General features: G+C 46.6%; 1 protein-coding gene, 1 non-coding gene and 1 pseudogene across 2 annotated transcripts; all 3 read right to left on the reverse strand.

Moving 5' to 3' along the window:
* Nucleotides 1-430: 430 nt before the first annotated feature.
* Nucleotides 431-5294, reverse strand: LOC127219516 (serine protease 28-like; annotated as a pseudogene).
* A 4049-nt stretch (nt 5295-9343) lies between these two features.
* Nucleotides 9344-9475, reverse strand: LOC127219861 (small nucleolar RNA SNORA70). Its single transcript, XR_007834294.1, has one exon. It is a non-coding gene; the product is annotated as a small nucleolar RNA SNORA70 (small nucleolar RNA).
* A 7781-nt stretch (nt 9476-17256) lies between these two features.
* On the reverse strand, nt 17257-21767 carry LOC127218751 (mastin). The gene is made up of 7 exons (XM_051179737.1): nt 21706-21767; nt 21549-21621; nt 18686-18799; nt 18347-18527; nt 17889-18163; nt 17634-17797; nt 17257-17520 (listed from the first exon to the last, which is right to left on the reverse strand). The coding sequence occupies exons 3-7, from the start codon at nt 18744-18746 to the stop codon at nt 17257-17259; spliced, it is 945 nt and encodes a 314-aa protein (XP_051035694.1). The 5' UTR covers nt 18747-18799; nt 21549-21621; nt 21706-21767.
* Nucleotides 21768-22646: the final 879 nt, after the last annotated feature.

The raw sequence follows: 22646 nt of genomic DNA on the forward strand, positions 1-22646 counted from the left end.
AAAAGTAACTAAAAGTCAAGAAGTTATGAAAAAAATGGCTCTTATGTATGTTACCACACACTAAATAAATGCATCCTAATGTTGGTCCTGATTTGCATTTTGTTTATTATATTTGTTTCATCAACATAGTTCACCTCAAGATTGGGGTGCTACAGAAGAAAGTGAAGAATTATAACTGACCCTGGAGGCTCTGAGTCCACCCACTCCACAGCCAGGCCTTCACCTCAAAGACCACTCTGCCCACCTTCATTTATTCAGTCAGTTTAAGGAGACAAATACAGCCATGCAGCAGCCCACCCCACAGGAACCTGGGCATTCCTGTCAGCAGGGAGGGACAGGCCAGGGAGAAAGGGATCGGCTGCAGGTCTAGGAAGGACAGAACAGAGTCATCAAGCTGTCTCTGTTGCTTGACAGAGGCCGGTGCACATGTCTACTGGATGTGCCAATGTTTCCAGAATAAGGAACTCTGGACTCTGGAGAAGACTGCTGGCAGCTTGGTGCTCCAATCTCTCCCCCAGCTGGCCACTCCCACCTGCATCCACTTCTTGCCTTTCCAGCAGACCAAGGGCCCCCAGAGTCACCCTGTAGGAAGAGAGGCAGTACCATCAGAGGCAAAGCACAAGGAAGTGCCAGAATCCAGCCTGCCTTGAAGGGTAAAGCATCCGGAGCCTGGATGACTCACAAAACAGCCTCAGCCTAAGGTACCAGTGCACAGCATGTGCTCACAGTGATCTTCGTTTTGTTGCTGTCATGCACTTCCTTCCTGTAAGCCTTCTCATAGGTCTTGTCATCCTGAATTGGGATCTTCACCTGGTTCCGCTGATAGAGAGGCTGCAGAGGCACTGGAGCAGGGGTGGAGGAGGCAGGAAGCAGGAGTGAGGGGCTATGTCCCTAGCCCTAACAGGTGCACTTCATGCCAGTCACTGCTTGGCCCGGATTGAGTCAGAGCCTCCTCTTCCCCATGTATCCTGGATGTGGCCATGATCTCAAGCTGTCTATGTTAAATGGATCTATAAAAGAGGTTAGAGCTGGGCGGTGGTGGGCCACACCTTTATTCCCAGCCTTGGGAGGCAGACACAGAAGAATCTCTGTGAGTTCAAGGCCAGCCTGGTCTACAGAGTGAGTTCCAGGACAGCCGATGCTATACAGAGAAACTCTGTCTCAAACAAAAATAAATAAACAAGCAAATAAATAAATGGGGTTAGAGACCCTCCAAATTCATGTCTACCTAGAACTTCAGAATGGGGCTTTATTTAAAGATAAATTATTTACATATGTTTTTAAGTTTAAAAAAATGAGGCCACTCTGAGGCAGGCATGGATGCACACATTTATAATCCTAGCCCTTGAGGCTGAGGCAGGAGGATCATAAGTTTGAAGCAGTCTAGGCTTCCTAGTAAGTGAGCTTATCCTGGATTTTGGATGGGCCCTAACTCCCATTGTAAGAGTTCTTACAGAGGGGACACTGAAGAGTTTAGTGATAAAGCCACAAATGACAGCATGTGGACCTGGAGAAACTGGAAGGGACAAGGACTGTGCCCTGAAGCCAGTGGTGAAAAATTGGTGTCAGATACGCCAAGATGAGAGCTCACTGCCATTGCTTGCACCTGGGTCTATGGTGCATGGCTACAACATATACAAGAGAAAAGGTATGTGTGCACCTAGAGCCTCTGGTTCCCAAAATGTATCCAGATCATGTGAAGAAGTGATGTTCCTCTAAGTGGGGATCTAATCAGACTCCCTCCTGCATGGGATAGAGCCCAAAAAGCAGCAGCAGCTTCAAGCCAAGGCAACCCAGCTGATTCTGCCTTGCCTACTTGCTGACCAGAAGATCTGAAAATGCCCCTATGGCCTACCCAGTGCCACAGCTGGGCCATAGAAGAGTCTTGCTTTCTCCCCATTCGTTTCCACACTGCTAGCTAGCCCTCTGGGAAGGAACAGGGAACAAGAGATTGTGCAATGCTTATTGCGGTTTAATAAGGATCAGGATAAACAGATAGGCCGAATAGATGTTTATTCAGGGAGAAATAACTTACAACCTAGACAGATGAACACCAGCAGGTTCCACTGGATGCTCTCCTTTCCGTGTCCGCCAGCAAGAGAGCGTTCCGGGATCCTCCTCAGACCTAGTTCCACAGGTCACTTCTGCCCCTGGCTCCACCCCCCAATGGGCGTGGTCAGTGCCACAGAAGGAGACAAAGTGAATATCCCACTACAATTCCCCTTTTAGTCTAAAGAAAAGATTTAGGCTAGATACAAAACAGTGAATAACAAGTGTGCTCTAAGAAAAGGAAAATTGAGAATAAAACAACGTACATATTTAGTCCTAGGGTGAAGGCATAATGGAGCTTACAATAGAGTTGTCCTAAGCTGAAAAACATATCTAACTAGGAAGAGAGAATAATATTTGTGATAGTTTAATCTTCAACCTCATCAAGACCTGAGAAGGAAAATAACGATACTAGGGTAGACAAGAAGTGCGGATGGGTAACTTCCAAAAGGTGCAGTGAGGACAGAAACAGCAGGCCATCTGGACAGTCACCCAAGGTCTCAGAGCAATGATGGTACACCCAGTTTTTGGCTAAAGCCAAGAGTACTTGACAGACCACAACAACAGCAGGGAGGTAGAAAGGCTGTCTTACCCTGACTTGGCAAGGTTCACCAGTCTTCTATATTTGTCTCCTGCACGCACATAGGACCGCATTTCCAAATCAGTGGTCAAGGTGGGGGCAGTTCTTTGCCCAACAGGCCATTAGCTGAAGCAAGGATGGACTCCAGAAGGAGCAACAACAGTGTCCAACATTTTTTGGGAAAGTGCACAGTGCTGTCAGGAGCAACAGTGTCTCATGTCAACGGAGTACTAATATTAAAACATTTAAATGCCATGTTCTGTATGTCTATGAAGTGATTGAAGATTAAGCATCTATGTCTGAATAATCTCATAGGTAAAGGAAACATGGGTGAAGATAATCTGTAATACTCAGGAACTTAGCTAAAATAACTGATTAAAACTTCCTTGAGTAAAGCAGGGATAAATACCTGAACAATATAACTATGTACATATACATACATATAAATCCCTAAAATAGAGGTAGAGTAGAAATGTCTAGACAAGAGGTAGAACTATAAAAGGCAGCATTATCAATATACAAATTGTATCAATATACAAAATGCCTTGAACACAAGCAAAAGTATACATACATAGAATATGGCAAGAATAAATGTGCATAAATTGTATCAATATACAAAATGTCTTGAACATAAGTAAAAGTATACATACATAGAATATGGTAAGAATAATGTACATAAAACATCATAAATGGAAAGATTTCACACAATATGTCAAAGTATAATATACAATTCTTCTGGGAAGGGAATATAAACTTAATTTTACATAGCTTACCACAAATAAGAGTATATAACAATGTAAGCTGTAAAGTACTATTATCTCACTCTTCCTAAATAATTCACAAGAAGATAGGCTAATCTACCTATATCCCATCTAAACCATACCTTTCCCAACCATACCCTATTCCTGTCTAAAAGAGATACCCACGTCTAAGCATCACCTTCCATCCCCAACCCTAAGTAACTAAAACCAACCCTAAGAAGATGAATATTATCCCCAAATTCCAAGACTGGGAATGTGACTGCTAATACAAGTTGAACACTGTTGTGGGGTTCCTGCTTCATGGAAGAGTCTGCCAGACAGTCTGCAGGACACAGACAAAAGTGACTGACAAACTGCCAATACAAGAAGACAGTTTAAAGTTTCCTGCTTTGCTGAAGAGTCTGCCAGACACACTATGGCCTATGGGCTGAAGATGGAAGATTACAGAAGAACTTCGGGTGACTGACCAGGCAATGAGTTGTCTCTGTCATTTCTAGAGTTTATATATTATCCTTCTGTGGTCTTTGAGGGAGTTGAAGACAAATAGTTATGGTTATAGTTTTCATTAGTTAGGATTAAAGATAAGTTACATAGACTTTAGACACACAAAGATAGGATAGATGATGGAGTATTTTCTTCAAATCTTGCTAAATGTTAATGAACTAAATATTGTTAACTGCTTTTTTATTTTGCTTTGTTAATGTTAAAACCCTTCTTTTTATTTAAACAAAAAAGAGAAGATGATGGGAGATGTCATTCTGTAAATATGTTTCTCTTATTTGTTAATGAATAAAGCACTGCTGGCCAATAGGAAGGGAAGATAGGCAGGACTAGGAGACAAGGAGGATTCGAGGAAGTAGTAGGGAGGAGTCAACATGGAGAGACTGGGGAGAACAGAGGCCGGCCCCACTCTCCGGAAAGATGAGACCATGTGGAAATACTTAGATTAGTAGAAGTGAGTTAATATTTAAGACAGAGCTAGCCAATAAGAAACTAGTAACTGGTCAACAGCATTATATCTAATACAGAGTCTGTGTGTTATTTGGGGCTGGCGTGGCGGTGGGGCCAGACCAGTGGGAAAAACCTACTCCTAACAAATGCTCCCTCTGTCTCTCCACCTTTCAGTCCCAGCTATGCTTACCATTATCAAGAAGGTTACCCCAGCCAGCCAGCCAGCACTGGTCATTTGAGTTGGAGGTCAAGTTGTCTTCTGGCAGACAGACTGGCCAGACATAACTCAGGAGGGTAGTCAGCTCCAGCAAGGCCAAGTCAAACCTCGTATTAAAATTGTTAAAGTCAGGGTAGATAATGATCTCACTGGTGTTCAGAAGCTCCTGTTCCTTGTAGAGGTATATTTCCCCCACCTGGACACAGAATAAGGCTGGGTCGCCATCCTGGCTAGGGGAGAACAGACCCTGGTTGGCTCAGAGGCAGCTGGTCTGGGTTAGCCCACCGTCTACATCCTACACCCAGAAGGTGCCCCCAGCAGTGTCTCACCTTTGGAGGGAGTGTGCAGCAGTCAGTACCTATTGTGGATGGATGATGGAGCCCCACAGATGTGTTCCTAGGAGCCTGTCTTGTAACTGTAAGTTCTCAGGCTGACCTACCATGGCTACCTCCCACAATGGCTACAGAGGCCTCTCACAATGCCCACTGGCTTGCTTTTGGAGGCAGATACTAAAAACAATATAAACAAGTCAGAGTACAAGGGCAAAGCCTCCTGTGACCCCCAACCTGGACCAGATGCTGTCACCCAATGTTCAGGTAAGCCATAAGAGTGAACAGTTGGGTCCAGGATGGTATTCCTGGTACAAAGCAGTTGCTGAGATGGGTTGGAACTTACCAGAAGCCATGAGCACAGGGCTTCCCAGGTAGGAGAAAGGCAGGAGCAATGGCAGGAACATCTGCAGGGGAAGTGGAGCTCTGAGAAGTGCAGGGCCTCAGCCACCACAGGGGCCAGGTACTACAGCTCACCTCCCTGGATGCACCCTCAAAACCCCTTTGTCCTCATGAAAGAATCGATTGGGCTTGGTGGAGCCTTCCTGCAACCGAGATGGCACTTGGAATATGGGCTTCTGTACCTCCCTGCTTTGGCCCACAGTGTTCCTGGCAGGAACCCACAGATCATCCCAAGCCCAGCACTTCACAGCCAGAGGAGTGGGCTCCAAGGACACATCTGCCAGCATCTGAAGGTATTTCTGGTTTGGAGCCAGTGGCAACTGGCACACACAAGGTAAAAGCCAGGGGTGCTGCCAAACACTGGGGCTTTCCCACACCACATATCCACAGTGTCCCATTAAAATGATCCGGTCCTGCCACAGACACAGCCCATTCCACCCATCTTGTAGGTGAAGCAAGGATGCCAAAGAAGCTTCCAGACACCAGCTGAGAATTTGTCAGTAACTGGCTCCCTGCAGTGTCCCTACTCTCCACAAAGGAGAATCAGGACACCCACTGCCCCCTCCATGGGGGTTTCAGAAGTGCTTTAGAGACAGGGTGACAGCTCACCTAGGCTCCCGGAAACACCAGGTTTTTGCCTATGAGAACCATTTACAAGGTGTTGTGAGACCTCCCCCAAACCAGGTGAGTGGGTTCAAATTGTCTATGGTACAATCTCTTTAGAGACTCAGTGACAGAAGTAAATCTGAGGTGGAAACAAGACAGACAATTCCCACACTCCTAGGCAAGAGGATGGGTTTATAAGCTAACCTGGACAAAGGTGACCCACAGCTACCTGGAGTAAACCCTGGCTTCCTCAAACACTATTAACAAGTCCAACACCAGTAAAAAGACCACTTGAGCATCAGAACTATCAGCTATCTTAATGACTTTGTTTATGCCTCAAGGTTGGCACCTTGTGCCAGTGTCGCCTAATGACAAAATGGAAGTGAGGGCCAACATGACCATGGTCAAGCAAAACTAGGTCTCCTTTTTAGAGGTGGAACATGATCCTCTGGACAAATTGCCTTCATCAGATTGCAAGAGGCCACCACTACTTTCAGTTGTTGCCTGTTGACATTCCTTCAAAGAGGGAGCAGATAACGGTCTTTGGATCCCTGCCTGAGAGTGCTGATCATTCTGGGACTGAGGAACAGCTGACTGTCACAGAGCGCAGTACCGCTGAAGCAAAATTTCCTATGTTTCATTGGGACATCAGGAACCTGTTTTCCTCAGGATCAACACACAGAAGCTGACTCAATGGAACTAAGCTACATATTGAGCTGGTCAAACTTGGCAACGTGGTAAGCATTGTTCTGGTGGTACTGGTGTTGCAGGCATGAAAAATGCAAGGTTGAAGAGGTCATGGAAAGCTGCAGGGTCAAATCCCTGCAGAGATGCTGAACACACATTGTTAATGGTGAAGCCTCAGTTATAGCGAGACTCCACACATTGAAGGTAGCAAGACTGTGGGCTGTCTGCCGAGGAGTACTGCAGGCGTGGGATGGAGCCGGCCTAGGAGAGAAGCCCCATGCTGAAGATGGCACAGTAGGAGGAATGGGACATCGTGAGCCCTTTGGAGCCCAGAAGATTGTTCGTGGGTCCCATATGTCAGACACTGAACTACAGGATTTGGATTTACGCTGCTGGATTTTAGTTTTGCTTTGATATAGCTCCCTTTCTGCCCTCGTTCTTCCCTTTAGGGATAAGAAAAGTTAAATCTATAGCTTTAAAAAGATTGATAGGATCTCATAGTTTACAGTCTTTGGGGGCTTTTTGGAGTTGGACTTACTTTTTGTCATATTAACAGATGAGACTTTGTAGACAAGGAAAGAAAAGTTAAGGCTTAAATGACATATGTGTGCATCAAGCTGACAAGGAGTGAATTGTCTTAGTCAGTGTTCTATTACTGTGAAGAGAGACACCATGACTGAGGCAACTCTTATAAAGGAAAGCATTTAATTGGGGCTAGCTTGCAGTTTGAGTGGTTTGTCCATTGTCATCCATGGAGAGCATAGTAAAGCACAGGCAGACAAGGTGATGGAGAAGTAGTTGAGAGGTCTATATCCAGATCCAGATCCACAAGCAGCAGGAAGAAAGAGACTCTGGGCTTGGAGTAGGCTTTTTGAAACCTCAAAGCCCATCTCCAGTGACACCTCCTAATCTTTTCAAACAGTACAACTTTCTGGTGACCAAGCCCTCAAATCTGTGAGCCTTTGGGGGCCATTCTTATTTAAACTACCACAATGACAAGGCCCAGAGTCACCTGGGAAGAGAATCATAAAAAAAAAAATATCTAGCTCAGATTGGCCTGTGGGCATGTCTGTGTGGTACTGTCTTGGTTGTTAACTGATGTAGGAAGACCCAGCCCATTGTGACACTATTTCGTAGGCAGAAAGAGGGTCCTAAACAGTGTAAGAGAGGAGCAAGCTAGCTGAGAACAATTATTCATATTTTTATTCTCCTTCCTGATTCACTTCCCTGCAATAACAGATTGTGACCTGGAGTTATGAGCCAAATAAACCCTGTCTGCCCAATGATGCTTTGCCTGGATATTTTATCATAGCACCAGAAATGAAAGTAGAACAGCCCATTTTAATTTGACTCTGCTCTAGCTGCAAATGTCCTTTGGATCTGGGAGGTATAGAGTACAGACTGTATATACCCCAGGAGATTAAATACAAAAGGGCCCCATCTGTGTGCAACCATCATCCTGAGCTGGGTGAAGACTTTCCAGGGAAGTTGCTTTGGAGCTTCAACAACACCTCAGCTGTGCCCTCTCTAAGCCCAATCAACCAACTGGTTCCCCAGGGTAAACTTTAGTGGAATCATACTTTGAGGATGGGATAAACATTGTTTAAGTCTCTCCAGGGAAGGGACACTCTTAACAGGTGGCCTCCACCCAGGCCCCAGAGTCAAGGTCAATGATGCTGCTGAGGCCACTTGAACAGAGCTAGGCCCAGCCTTGGGGGCTATGTTTGCCTGATCACCTTGAGTACTTAGCAAATGCTGTACAGCTGAGTTCTCCCCACGGCTCTGGAGTTGTTTTAATCCCACCTAAAATGAAGCTTATATGAGGGGAGATAAACTTTGGGAGTCTAGTCTGCAGGGAGTCTCAGAGGGCTAGGAACTGAATTCTTAGGCCTGGCCACCCACTGATGCTGTAAGTGCTCCTATGTTAGCAGATGTGTCCCAGGGTCATGAAAAAGAAAAAGAAGAACATTTTTGTTTTGGTTTGGTTTTTGTTTTTCAAGACAGAGTTTCTCTGTAGCTTTGGATCCTGTCCTGGAACTCACTCTATAGACAAGGCTGACCTCAAACTCACAGAGATCCACCTGCCTCTGCCTCCTGAGTGCTGGGATTAAAGGAGTGCACCACCATCACCCAGCAAGGAGGAGCATCTTAGTGCATCTTAAATCTGTGTTAGAGATGTGTGAGGTTTGTGAGCTTATTTTGCTTTGTCCAAGTGGCTTCACATCTTTCCAGCTCTCTCCAGTTTTTAATGTCACTTTGCAGACCTGCCACAGGCACGTATACCTGGGTTTTTCCTCGATGCCTCTCTTGTTACAATGGGGCTTATCTTGTTGTTATCTTTTTTGTTTGTTTTCTCACACAGGACATAAGATTCATTACAGAACATGATTTGGGGGGTGCAGGACAGTAGAGTGGAAGCACTCAGGAGAGCATGGACTGCCATTTGTTCAGGGGACCATAACTAGGAACATATTTCACCCCACAGCCATCTTCTCAGCTATCATGTCATCAATTTCATTTGCATTAAACTTGATGAAAACCCCATTTCTTTGAAGTGTACCTCCCAGTGGCCAGGGACCCTCACCCCAGCTCAATCAGGGCCTCAGTCACATGTTCCTTATTCTGCAGTTTTGTTTAGATGGACATGATGAGCTGGCCAATTCGAACCCTGACTACTGTGCCCTGGGGCTTCCCAAAGGCACCTGTCTGGAGCCCAGCTTGAGGACAACATTGAGATCAAAGATGTTGATAGCCACCAGAAAATTGTCTCCAACGTCCCTTAGGGCAACCCATAAAGGTAACCTGCACACATTCCCAAAGAGGCTGCCTTTTGCAATCACTTCACACTACATTCCCATGAGCAGAGGAACATGGATGGTTTAATTGGCTTCAGGGTCATTAGTGTTTTGAGGCAGGGATTTTGTAGCCCAGGCTAGCCTTGAACTCACCACAACCTTCCTGTCTGAGTTTCTTGAATGCTAGGATTATAGGCATGAGCCACCATACATGGCTTCATTGGGGTATCTTTCAAGTCCTGAACAGATTACTTAACTCATCAACGTTTCTGGTGCACCCCCTCCCTCCAGAAGGCCTTGCTCTTCCTTCTAAGACTCTATGGCCAAACTGCTGCATTTGTTTCTCTCCCACACAGGCACAAAGCAAAACTAAACCAATGACTGAGGTTTTCCAGCTGACAAGACAATGCACACAGAGATGGATCATTGCAGGACCCATGGGGGCAGAAGGGTGGTTTGCATAAATCAGTTGACAGACTGCTGATGACTAATGTTTATGAGTTGTAATGAAAGAAAGCAATTTCCCTTTACAAATATTGGAATACACACAGCACAGTTGTTGATGACATGTTTAGGAGAGTCACCCTGCCCTGAAGTCAGAGAATGGAACCTTGTAAGTGAGAATGTAGTATCATGGATGCTTGAGTTTGTTTGTTTCTGGCTATTTTTTGTTTTTTCCAAAGCAACTGTGTGCACCTAAACTTTGAAGATATTTTTGTTCTTTGGCTATGACAGAAACATCTTTTTTTTCTCCTAAGCAAACCAATTTCCTTCACCTTAAAAATGAGATGCTTTCCATGCAACAAAGACATCTGTTCAACTATGTTCATAGCAGCATTATTTGTAATAGCAAGAACTTGGAAGCAACCTACATGCCCCTCAACTGAAGATTGGATAAAGACGATGTGGCACATTTACACAATGGAATACTACTCAGAGGGGGAAAACAATGGAATCTTGAAATTCACAGGCAAATGGATGGAACTTGAAGAAACCATCCTAAGTGAGGCAACCCAGTCACAAAAAGAGGAACATGGTATGTACTCACTCATATATGGATTTTAGACATAAAGCAAAGGATCACCAGCCAATAATTCACACTGCCAGAGAAACTAGGATACAAGCAGGATTCTAAGAGATTCATGCAAGGTCCCTCACAGAAGGGGAAAGGGACAAGATCCCCTGAGCATATTGGGAGTGGGGGAAGCAGTGAGTGGAAAAGGAATTGGGAGAAAGAGAAGGGGAGAAGAGGAGAACATGTGGGACCAGGAAGATTGAGTCAGGGGATGACTAGACAAAAGCAAGAGAGAGAGAGAGAGAGAGATCATAATAAAAGAGGGAGCCATTATAGGTTTGAAGAGAAAACTGATTCTAGAAAAATATCCAGAGACCTACAAGGATGACCCCAACTAACAATCTGAGCAACAGTGGAGAGGCTACCTTAAATGTCCTTCCCTGATAATGAGATTGATAACTACTTATATGCCATCTAGTAGCTCTCATCTAGTAGCTGATGGAAACAGAAGCAGCCACCCACAGCTAAACACTGAGCCGAACTCCTGGAATCCAGTTGCAGAGAGAAGTGATAAGCAAAGGGGTCAAGACCAAGCTACAAAAACCCACAGAGACAGCTGACCTGAACAAGAAGGAGCTCATGGACCTCCAGACTGATAGCTGGGAAACCAGCATTGTACTGACTCAGACCCACTATCTCAGTTAGAAGGCCTGGACAGTCTAAGGGACCACTGACAGTGGAGCCAGGTGTTTCCCTGATGCGAGAAAGGACTTTGGGAGCACATTCCCCATGAAGGGATACTCTCTTAGCCTAGAGGCAGGAGGGAGGGCCTAGACCCTACTCCAAATGACTTGACACATTTTGATGATTCCCATCTGGAAGGCATCACCCTCCCTGTAGAGTGTGTGTTGGGGGGGAATGGGATGGAGGGGAGAGTGGGGAAGCATGGGAGGGAGGGAGAGGGAACTGGGATTGATATGTAAAATAAGAAAAATAATAAATGTATATATATATATTTTTTTTAAAAAAATGTGATGCTTACTAAAGTTTGCCTGGGGATCAGAATTCAAAGTTAGTCATGAATTCAAAGTTAGTCATAGCTGGGCAGTGATGGCACATGCTTTTAATCCCAGAACTCAGCAGACATAGGCAGATGGATCTCTGTGAGTTCAAGGCCACCCAGGGCTACATGAGAGTGAATCAGCCTAAAACAGAAACAGCTCACACCTTTAATCCCAGCACTAGAAAGGTGTCTAAGATAGGAGTAGAATCTCAGAGTTGGCATTCAGTATTCAGCAATTAGTCTCCAGCCACATTAAGGACAGGATCACCCAGCCTTGGTAGAAGTAAGAGCTCTCTGGTTGCTTGGCTGCTTTGCTTCTCTGATCTTCAACTTGAAACCAACCCCCCCCAAAAAAAATAAGATGCTTACAAAGAAAACATGACCAGGGGTGTAGCTCAGTTAGTAGTAACTGCCTAGCAAGCATGAAGCTCTAGGTCTTGCCCCTAGCCCTGTATCATCTGAGAGTGGTGTAAATCTGTGATTCCAAGCACTACAGAGGCAAAGGCAGGAAGGTCAGAAATCCAAAGTCCTCATCAGCCAGGCAGTTGGGTGGAGGCCAGTGAGGGCTATGTCCCATCACAATTAAAATACCATGTCCAGGGGTACATCTCCATGGGGAATGGCGATCTCTCCAGCCATGTTCCCAGCGCCAAGTGAGAGTGCCTCGGTGCCATGAGCACCAGTGGTGGAAAAGGAGAGCAGCCAGCAGAGTAGGAAGCAAGGCGTGATGACCTGTCTGGCTAAAGATTGTTGGACTCGGCTGTGTTATAATGCTTAGAGGATGGGGAGGGTGAAGAGCTCCTTGCTGGGCCTGTATGTGATACAGACAAGTGTAAGCAAAGTGGTCAGCCATGTTGTCACTGTCACAAAGCCCTGTGTTGGGCCTCAGATGACAAGTTCATAGCCACCCAGACCCTGAACCAGGACTTCAGGTCTGCTGGAGCCCTGTGTTGTGACCTGTGTGAACTCTGAGGATACTCCCTCACTGCTGATCACTGAAGTGCTCCCCATAGAACCCCTGGGTCCAGCCCTAGCTGCAGTGTTTTAACCCGTTCTGTAACTGGGCTATGCTGTCCCCTCTCTGCCTCACAGACTGAACAAATTCTGGACCAACTGTAGGCAGGACCTTACCTTGACTAGGAATACATATCTAAATATGCATAACTCTGGCCCACTACTTAAGCCTCAACTTCTCTTCAGGACCCAGATGATAGACTTGAGGAGACACTGGGTTACTTTGACTTTCTTCCCAATATGGCCAAATTGAATAACTCTTCCTGCTATTTACTATGAATTTGGCCAGCCAGAGCTACATAATGAGACCATTTAAGAAGAAAGTGCCTAACAATGCCACTGTCCTTAGCAAGAGGGACACAACTGCCCCTGGACCTCACAGTTGGCCAAGACCTAGCTGTGCTTGCAAGAGGAAGAAAAAGAAGGGACACTCCATCCCATCTCCACAGCAGCCCAATAGAGTGCAGTCACACTGTCAGCTCAGCATGACATGCCAGTGCCACTTGGTCAAATGCTGAGAGAAGCAGCAGTTAGTACCCGCCCGTGCCTCTGTGTGTGTGTGTGTGTGTGTGTGCGCGCGCGCGCGTGCGCGCACGCACGCACGCACAAATCCTACCATTGCCAGCCACCATCCTGACTTGGATGAACGATGACTCCCCTCTGCTCTGGGCCTGCTCTGACCAGCTCCTAGTGCCTGAGGAGTTGCCAGACACATCAGAAGTACTTGAATGGAATGGACAGGGGGCTGAGGAGGACATCTGCAAGTGTTATGGCTTCTGGGTACCAGGGAGGGAGCCATGAGAGTTAATAGCAGGTAGTAGGTGGAACAAGCCACCCAGGGCCAGAAACATAAGCTATAGGGGATGTTTATAGCTGATCAGCTGAAGGTATCATGACCACATGGTGCCTGTAGCTGGGAAAACAGGGGTACTAACACCCTGATGTCAGCAGTACACTTTAGTGAAGGTCTCCAGCCCCACCACTGGGTGCTGGCCTCCATTGCCTGGCTCCTCTGCTTGCTCCTTAATATGAGGGTGGTTGGGTGAATTGCTCAGAGCTCTGAGCTCTGTATGAGCAGCAGCCAGCCCCAATGCTGGTGGCCATGGGGGCACCTAAATGTGCATTCCCGTTGATCATGTTCTTTATTGGATCTCGTCTGGCCATCCTATTATGGACACCTCCCTGGTATCCACATAATCAGCCCCTGGGCTGGGGCATGAGAAGAAAAAGTCATGGGCCTAAGGAGCCCTTCCCAGAGTGGAATGAGCCAGCCTATATGGTGGTCACCCTGCTATCCTACCCAAAGTCAGGCCTGGGGTCAAGGACTGGGTTCCATGTCCGTGGGAACATCAGGTGGGGTCAGTAGTCAGGGGAGGGCATGGCACAGGTATCCTCAGCAGGGGAAGGTCTACTGGAAGGAAGGTCTGCCTCCATTTCTGTCTGGACAGTCATCCCAGGGCCCAAGCACAACCAGCTGGTGCAATCTAAGGGAGTTTTAGTAATTTAAGGCGTGAAGCTTCCCTCAACAAAGGAGGTAAGGTCATAGGCCCAGGGAATTCCAGAATTCTGGGGCTAGGTCCTGCTGAGTTGACAGGAAAGGTGAGTGACAAGGACACTGATTGGTTCCAGAGTCTCCCCACAGCGGCCCTGCATCTTCCTGTGAGTCTAAGGCATGAGTCTCATAGCCACCTCAAGGCATCACCAGTGCCTTTAAACACCAAGCCTCTCTATTTGCTGAGTCAGGTCATGTGATTCTAGCCAAACATGAAAGCTCCACCTGTCAAGATTCCCAAAAGGCCATTCTTCAAATTCAGCAAGTTCCCAGTGTAGACTTCTGGAAGCCCCAACCTCCCCAGGGTCCATTGTGCAGGAGGGGTGCCCAGGAACTCCCCATCCAACACGGTTTTTGTGGACACAGGTAACCCAGTAGTCATTCTAGAGACTTGTGTCTGGTTTTATAGTTTCCAGAGAAATTCAAACTCTAGACTTAAAAAAAAAAAAAAGTTTATTTAGGGTCAACAAGAAGGATAGATGGGTAAAGGCACTTGCTACCAATCCTGAAGACCTGAGTTCAATTCCTAGAACCCTCAAGATGGAAGGAGAAAATAAAGTCCTGTAAGTTGTCTTCTGACCCCTGTGTGCACACACGTGAACACACACACACTTCTCGAAATAATAAAAACATAATGGCTGGGCATGGTGGCTCACTTCTTTATTATTTCTTTATTATTAAAATGCTTTCATTGTTTTTAATATCAACTACAGTTTCCCTTCCCTCCTCTCTTCCTGTTTCCTCCCCCTACCTCCCATCTACCCACCCCCATCCACTGATCCTCAGTTTAGAAAGGGCCAGGCCTCCCGTGGACGTCATCCACGGCACATCAAGTTGAGGTAGGACCAAGCTCCCCCACCCCCGCCCTGCATCAAGGCTCATTCTTCTCTCATATAATACATCCAACCACAGCCTCCCCTCTCTCCCTCCCTCCCCATCTCTCCCCCAGGCCCACTCCTCCTCCATTTCCCTTCAGAAAAGAGCAGGTCTCCCAGTGACGTCAATCAAACATGCCAGGCTTGATATGAGGATGGTGCATTCGTTTAACCCCAGCACTTGGAAGGCAAAGACATGCAGGTCTCTGTAAGTCTGAGACCAGCCCAGTCTACGTCTACATAGTGAGTTCTAGGCCAGCCAGAACCACATAGTGAGACTGCCTCAAAAATAAATAAGTGGAATTTTTTCCACTTTATTATTTTTGGCAGCTTTACTGAGATGTAGTTTATACACCATACAATTCACCCACTTAATGAGTCTAGTTCTATTCATCATAATACTGCATGCCTGCAATCCTAACACTTGGCAGGCTAAAGCAGGAGGTTTGCTTAGAGTTCAAGGCTAGCGTGGACTATGGAGTGAGACCCTGTCTCAAGAGCAAATCACAAAGAGTGTAGTTTCATGGGTTTCAACCCATGCCTGGAGGTGCACGCCATCCCCACACTCCATGTTACAGCATTTTCCTCACTCTGAAGGACATGTGTGCCTTTTAGCTCTCACCCCCTGTCCTGGCTCCCCTCCTCACTCCTAGTGGCCATCAGCCTGCTCTCCGTGGAGATCAGACCTTGTGGTCCTTTGTGACCAGCTTCTTGGTCACCTAATAGAGAACTCCTTCCCATTGGGTGCCTACCTGCCCCAGGAAGCCAGACAACTCCCTGATTCAACTTGTAGCTTAGAGAATACCTAACCGCCTTGTGGGTTTGTCCCCTGGGGCTGCTCTGCCCAGCACTGTGGATATGGTAGCTTACACACACCAGGGCTTTCAATCTGTTGGTCTGGAGCTAGATGTCCACAGGTAGACTTTGGAGAGGGCCCACCTATTGGATCACAGTCTGTTCCTTTCCCCTATACCCTCACACATCAGATGGACAAGTAAGTTCTCTGAGGTCCCTGTTATAATCATTTCCTAATGTTTCTGAGATAGAGGCTGGAACCTCAAGAAGCAGTGCTCGGCCACCAGCAGTGCTGGGTGGGTGGGTCTTTCCTAGGCACTAGGCTGACAGACACATTTGTAGGCCCCTGAAGAACCTGAGTTCTCTCATGACATCCATCTGGGATAAGGTGAAAGCAGAATGGCTTCAAGGTGCCTGCAGAAGATTTCAAAGCACTATGGGTAGAAATAAACACTTGAGAGCTATAGCTGTAGCTCCTTTGGTAGAGTGCTTGTCTAGCATTCACTAAGCCCTGGGTTTGATCCTCAGGACCACATAAAGGCATCTGGTAGGGCATACCTGTAATTCCAGCACTTGGGAGGTGAAAGCAGAAGGATCAGAAGTTCAAGGTCATCTTCAGCTATTTTATAATTTCTAGGCTACTCTGGGATACATGTGGCCCTCTCTCAAGAAACAAAATGGGCTAGGGATATGGTTCAGTGCATAAACCACTTGTGTAAGCTTTAGAGCTGGAGTTCAGATCCCCAGAACCCAGATGAATGTGGCAGTCCCATTAAAATCCCCCCACTCAAGAGACAGAGATGAGGTTCTTGGGGTAAGTGAGCTAGCTAAACTTGAAGAATGGGCAAGCTCTGGGTTCAGCCAGAGACCCAGCATTAGTAAATTAAGTAGAAAGTGTTCAAGGAAAGTACCTAATGTCAACCTCTGGCTTGCACATGCGCGCACACACACACACACACACACACACACACACACACACACACACACACACCCGTGAACATGCACATATGTTCACACAAGCACAACAAACATGCAAGAGAAGAAGAAAAAAGGAAAGAAAGAAAAAAAAGGAGACTCAATTCTTTAGAATTTGAATGGTCACATAGTCTCAAAAAGGGGCATTTAGACACCACTAAATGAGGGCTGAAGTGTTGGGGAGTTCCCCAGATCTGAGATCTGCCTGGGATTCCTGGAGCCTGACTAGACAAGTGGGAACAGCCCAGGACCTTCCACTTTAGGAGGCCTGGACTCCACAGAATAGCATGGACTAACTTAGTGACTGTGAGCCCCACCTCTTCACAACACCAAGGGCTCCAAGGCACTAATGGGGGATGTCCCACTCTACCAGCTCAACCCCAACCCTTAGTGCCAAGCTCTGGTTCAAAATTCAAACAGATATTAATTAGCCAATTCACTTTTTAATGGGAAACAGGGTAAGGAGGAGATATGGGCTGCCCAGCTACTTCTGACAGATGTGGCTTTACCCCCATTCTCCCAGAGATAAGGGACACCAGAGACTTTAGATCAGGAGCAGAAGGAATTTCACTACCATAGGATAGGGAGGATTAATATGGTGAGGGCAGACCAGAAGAAGGAGTGAGGTGGTCAGCGAGAGTTGTTAGGGTCTCTTTCGTTGTATGAATCCCATCTGGCCCCATCGAGGGTTCTGGGAACTTGGGGACATAGCGATGGATCCAGGACATGTAGTTCATCACTCGAGTGTATACACCAGGGAAATCAGGAAGTCCGCAGCCTCTGCCCCAGCTGACCACGCCCACCTGGACCCAGGAGCAGTTCCACCTGCACACCAAAGGGCCCCCGGAGTCATGCTGTGGGAAAAGGCAGGCATCAGCACTCCAGGCATCCCATGATGCCAGGGTGGGTGGGTCCCAGTGTCCTGGGCCAGGAAGGGACAGAGGGAAGAAGATAGTCAGGCTGTCACCTGGCAGGAGTCCCGGCCTTCCATCCCAGCACAAAGCATGTCCTCTTTGATGATCCTGGTCTTGCTGTCCAAGGAAGAATTGGTCTGGTACTTCTGCTCACAATCATTGTTTCCCACAATGGGGACTGCTACTTCCCGTAGATGGTAGGGTGGTGGCAGTGGCACTGTGGAGAAAGCCAGTGAGAACCAGAGCTAGGGACTTCCACCTCTTCCCAACAGTGCTGACCATGGGCATTAGGTTTTCCCAGTACCCACTGTTGTCCTCGATGACACCCCAGCCAGCCACCCAGCAGGTCTTCCTCGGGGAGACCTTCTGGGAAGCAGCAGGGAGGGTGACAGGGTAGACATGCTCAGACAGCATAACTGGGGTGTCCAGTTTCAGCAGGGCAATATCTGCACCCCCCACAGCAGACAGCCTCTCATTGAACTTGGGGTGGCGGATGATCCTGGACACTCTCGTCAGATGGTCGTTTTCATAGAGCCTCAGCTGTCCAACTTGGACCCGAAAGCCACAAGCTTCCAGTTCTTTCCTGGGAGACAGGACAGTGAACCCCTCAGAGAGACTCAAGGGTAGGGAAATTAATCTCAGAATATACATAGGGATCAGGAAGGTCTCAGAAATCCTGCCTCCCACTGGGAACCCTGCCAACAAAGTCCACCCACCTCCCAACGTCCATCTGCTCCCACACAAGGGAATGAGTGACCCTACTCACGGCTGCACGCAGTGAGCAGCAGTCAGCACCCACTGAGGGTGGATGAGGGAGCCTCCACAGATGTGTTCCCATTTTCTCTCCTTCATATCGTAGAACCTCAGGCTGACCTGCCACGGGAACCGGCTGACTGGGACAGGGCAGCCCCCAACGATGCCTACCAACTCCTGTCCTGAGCTGAGGTCTGGGAAAGCAAGTAGGGGCATCAGATACCAGGCAGAGGTTTCCAAGGCTTGGAAGTCAGTGAGATTCCTGGCAAATTGACAGTCTGCCATAATCCCAGGGGATCCAGAGCAAGAATCTGAGCCTGGGACAGTGTAAGGGCTGGGGGCTAGGACTCACCAGGAGTCACAGGCATTGTGCTCCCCAGACAGGGGAGGGTGAGGAACAGCAGCCACAGCATCCCAGGTTCGCAGAGGTCGCTGGTCCCAAACAATGGCTTCTGCACCAGGAGACCTGAGGGCAGAGGTCCTGATAGATAGGAGTGGCTGTGCCCCACTTTTTGTCTTCCCTTGAGGCTCCCCAGGATCCCATTTATCTTTCTCCCACAGGATGTGGGCATTGAATGCAACATCTGTACTCTAGGAGGTGCATGTTGTGGCCACACATGTCATTGGGGCTGATATGAATTGACCAGTCAGTGCAAGTTCACCACCTCCCAGACTGGCAGGGTGGGCTGTGGGGTGTGCCAACTTGACAGGATGCCCTGTAGTAGGTGAGTAAGGCTGCAAACAGGGTATTTGAAAAGAGAAAAACAAGATGGAGAGACTAGTCTGCTGGAGAGACTCTGACGTGACCTCCTTCTGTCCTTGGTTAGAGTCACCACCCCTCCACCCACAGAAGCCTGGCACCTGGAGCTGCTAATACCCCAGTATGTGAGCGACACTCTCAAAACTCTTACATAGGGTCATTCTGACGGACACAGGAGGCCTCCAAACACTTGCAGAATTGTTGGGTCAGAGCACATAGTTGAGTACAAGGGGACACGGCCACTCCCTGTGGTGGGTGACATGCACATGGAAGTGTGGAAGAGAGAGCCAAGCTGTTGCTGTTACTTTCTGGGAGTAACAGCCAGGCATGGAAGTTCATATCCTCATTGCCCACTGCTATAAGATCCTAAACGCTACAGACTTCTAGTGTCTCTGGCTCCCAGATCAGCTGGTTCCTTGCCAGTGGCTGAATCAGTTCACGAGAGCATCCAGGCTTGGAGAAGCAGAGAAGCCCTGCTTTAGGAAGACCTTGGGGAACCCCCCAAAGTCAGAAGGGGCTCAAGTCTGTACCCTCAAATCATGATAGACATCCCCTGAGCCTGTCTGCCTCCCCTGTTAGGACCCTTGTATTCCAAAGATCCTTTGAGGACCAGATACATCTATGGAGCCACAAGCAGGGGATGGGTCCCTGGAGGGAATCATCCTTGTTTCACCTTGGTCCTGCAACATTTTCTATGCTGGTTGAAGAAGGTTTGAAGGTGTGTTAGGAACATCTGAGGCTTAGAGGACAGAACATTTTTCTGAGTGTGTGTGTGTGCCGAGAGCATCCTGATGCAGGAACGAAGAACATGTGTTCTGATGCTATAGGAGTTGAGGGGCCCTGTGTGTTCAGTGAGAAGGGGGAACTTTATAAGGTGACCAAATTTGGACAAGAGGGTCTCCTATTTGCTTCCTGGGTGCAGAGATTATAGGCATGTGCCTCCACACCCATCTGGATTCCCTCTTGAAGACCTCAGGGCCTAACCAAAATTTACCTATTACCCTATTCAGTGTTGCAACAGAAAATTAGACAAGAGCAACAGTGAGCAGTTACCACTCTCTGTCTTGAGCCCCAGGTCCAGTTTACATCCCTGCTGAAGAAAAGAACACCACTTACCCAATGCTATTTGGATAGCTGGGGAATCCTGAGAGACGGGCTGAGATAGGTACCATATGTTAGCCAGACCCTCCAGAACACCTTCCCATGTTCTGGCAGGTGACCACGGACCCTGACCACTGAAGCCACAGAGTCACAAACTTTCCTCCAGGGATACCCCTCAATGCTGCAGCCAGAGTAGGTCTGTACCCTGTCATACAAATCACTGTAACTACAGATAATGATGCTGAAGTTCAGATTCCCCAGGCGCACCACATTGCTCCTGATGAATCTAGAGCCATCACCCACTCAAGGCAGCCAACCTTTTTCAAAGAGCAGTAAAGGACTGACCATAGCCCTCAGGGAGGATACTACTCAGCACTGCCATGTGTTTCTGTGCCTGCCACAGGACCTATAAAGTCAAGGAAACTGAGCCATCATCTTATGGTTGTAAGACTCCACTGTTTAGCCAGGTATGGTGGTGTGTGTCTTTTATCTCAGCATTCAGGAAGCAGAGACAGACAGGTCTCTATGAATTAGAGATCAACCTGATCTACATAAGTAACTCCAGGCCAGCCAAGGTTATATGATAAGATCCTACCTAAAAAAGAAAAGAAAAAAAGAAAGAAAAAGAAATTCCATAATCTATCCATGGCACCACAGTGTCTTGTTGGTTTATCCTATTGCCAACGTGATTGGTTTGTACTTCTTTCATAGGGATTAGAACAGGAATTCATCTAAGCTGGATACTGGGATGTATACCTATCAACCCAATACCTACCTGGGAGGCTGAGAGGGCTTTATTTCTTTTATTGGCATGCATGCCTTATAAACCCAGCACCTGGAAGACTGGGAGGGAGGGCTTGATTTCTTTCTTTCTTTCTTTTTTTTTTTTTTTTTTTTTTTTTTTTTTTTTTTTTTTTTTTGTAGCCCAGGCTGACCTGGAACTCAACTTTGCAGAGCAGGCTGGCCTCTAACTCAGAGAACCTGCCTCTGCTTCCTGAGTTATGGAATTAAAGGTGTGTGACACCATGCTTTTAATTAGGCTGAGCCTAATTTCTATGAGTCGCATCTTGACCTCCAGGCCTGCTAGAGCTGTGTCATATGACCCTGTCAGAAAAAAAGGAAAGGGAAGGCAAAGGAAAGGGAAAAGAACTAGGAGGTGATGAGGCTGGAAGGACCAGCCTTCAGCAACTCAGGGACTGAAGGGGAGCCATGGAGGCAGGCAACTAATCATCATTTGCCTTTCTATCTGAGAGTAAAACTTGTCTGGGGCTGGTGAAAAAAGAAAGCACACGTGCATTGGAGCACTCGTGTATACAACACACACACACACACCTCCAACATGTCAGGATCTCACCTAGAGTGCTGATGAATGGCAAGTCTTCAGCAGTTCAGAGAAACTGAAGAGGAGATGCAGAGCAGGTGAACTACTGGACAGACAGACACGTGAGAACTTTTCTGAGGGCCGAAGCTTAGTTCTTCATTTTATTATTCTTTTTGTTGTTTGTTCTAACCTTTTCTTTTTCTGTTCTGTTCTTCTACCCTGGAGTTTTTCTTCTATGTGTCTTTATTTTTTCCCTTCCAGCTTATATACACCAGCGAAATCTCTCAAGCAATATAAAAGTTACCATAAGGTTACATTCTATTTTTTAAGTGAATGATTACAACGAATACAAAAACATGTTTCCCATTTCCCTTACATGATTAAATATTTTACATATTACAGGTGAAAAACAAATTATCCCCAAGAACCCACACACAGTTAAACATTTATCTTTTGGACTTCCCATAGGCCAGGGGCCTTTCAGCTGTAACTGTTTACATAGGCAGTGATTTTTAATAAATACCAGGAAAACAGGTTTCTAGTTTTATTTTTCATACTTTAGAGTCCTGTCTAATTATCTTAACTAACCAACCAATTCTTTGTTTTTTAGTTACACGAAATCATTAAAAAAAAACTTTGTTTTAGCTAGGTGCACACCAAAACTCAATTAGCTTAACTCCTGGGACTTGATTATTTTCATTAATCATTAAACTAGACCATAGTCTATATGACTCCTCAAGAGAAACTAGTAAGCCCTCAGTGTGTGACACTTCCTTGTTCCTATTTCTACTTTGCATCATTTGCAGGCCCTGCTTTATCAGGATTGGGGGCAACAATATATCCTACCTTTACCTATATTAATTTCCCCATTAAACTAACCTCTATTATAATCCCTTACTATATTTATTAGAAATCCTTAATTACCAAAATCCTATGTAAACTAACATTATTATTTTATTTAAAAATCATTACTTCAATTAAACAGTACAGCTTAAGAGGAAATCATCTTCATGATAATCCACAGATTTAAAAAAATGCCTGGTAAAACAGGATATTTCCATGAGATAATCACAGTACATTAAAGTGGGGATCCCCATACATCCATTCATATCATGTCAAATATCAGAGAAA

This window comes from Phodopus roborovskii, unplaced genomic scaffold (genome assembly GCF_943737965.1).
Source record: "Phodopus roborovskii unplaced genomic scaffold, PHOROB, whole genome shotgun sequence".
Lineage (NCBI taxonomy): Eukaryota > Metazoa > Chordata > Mammalia > Rodentia > Cricetidae > Phodopus > Phodopus roborovskii.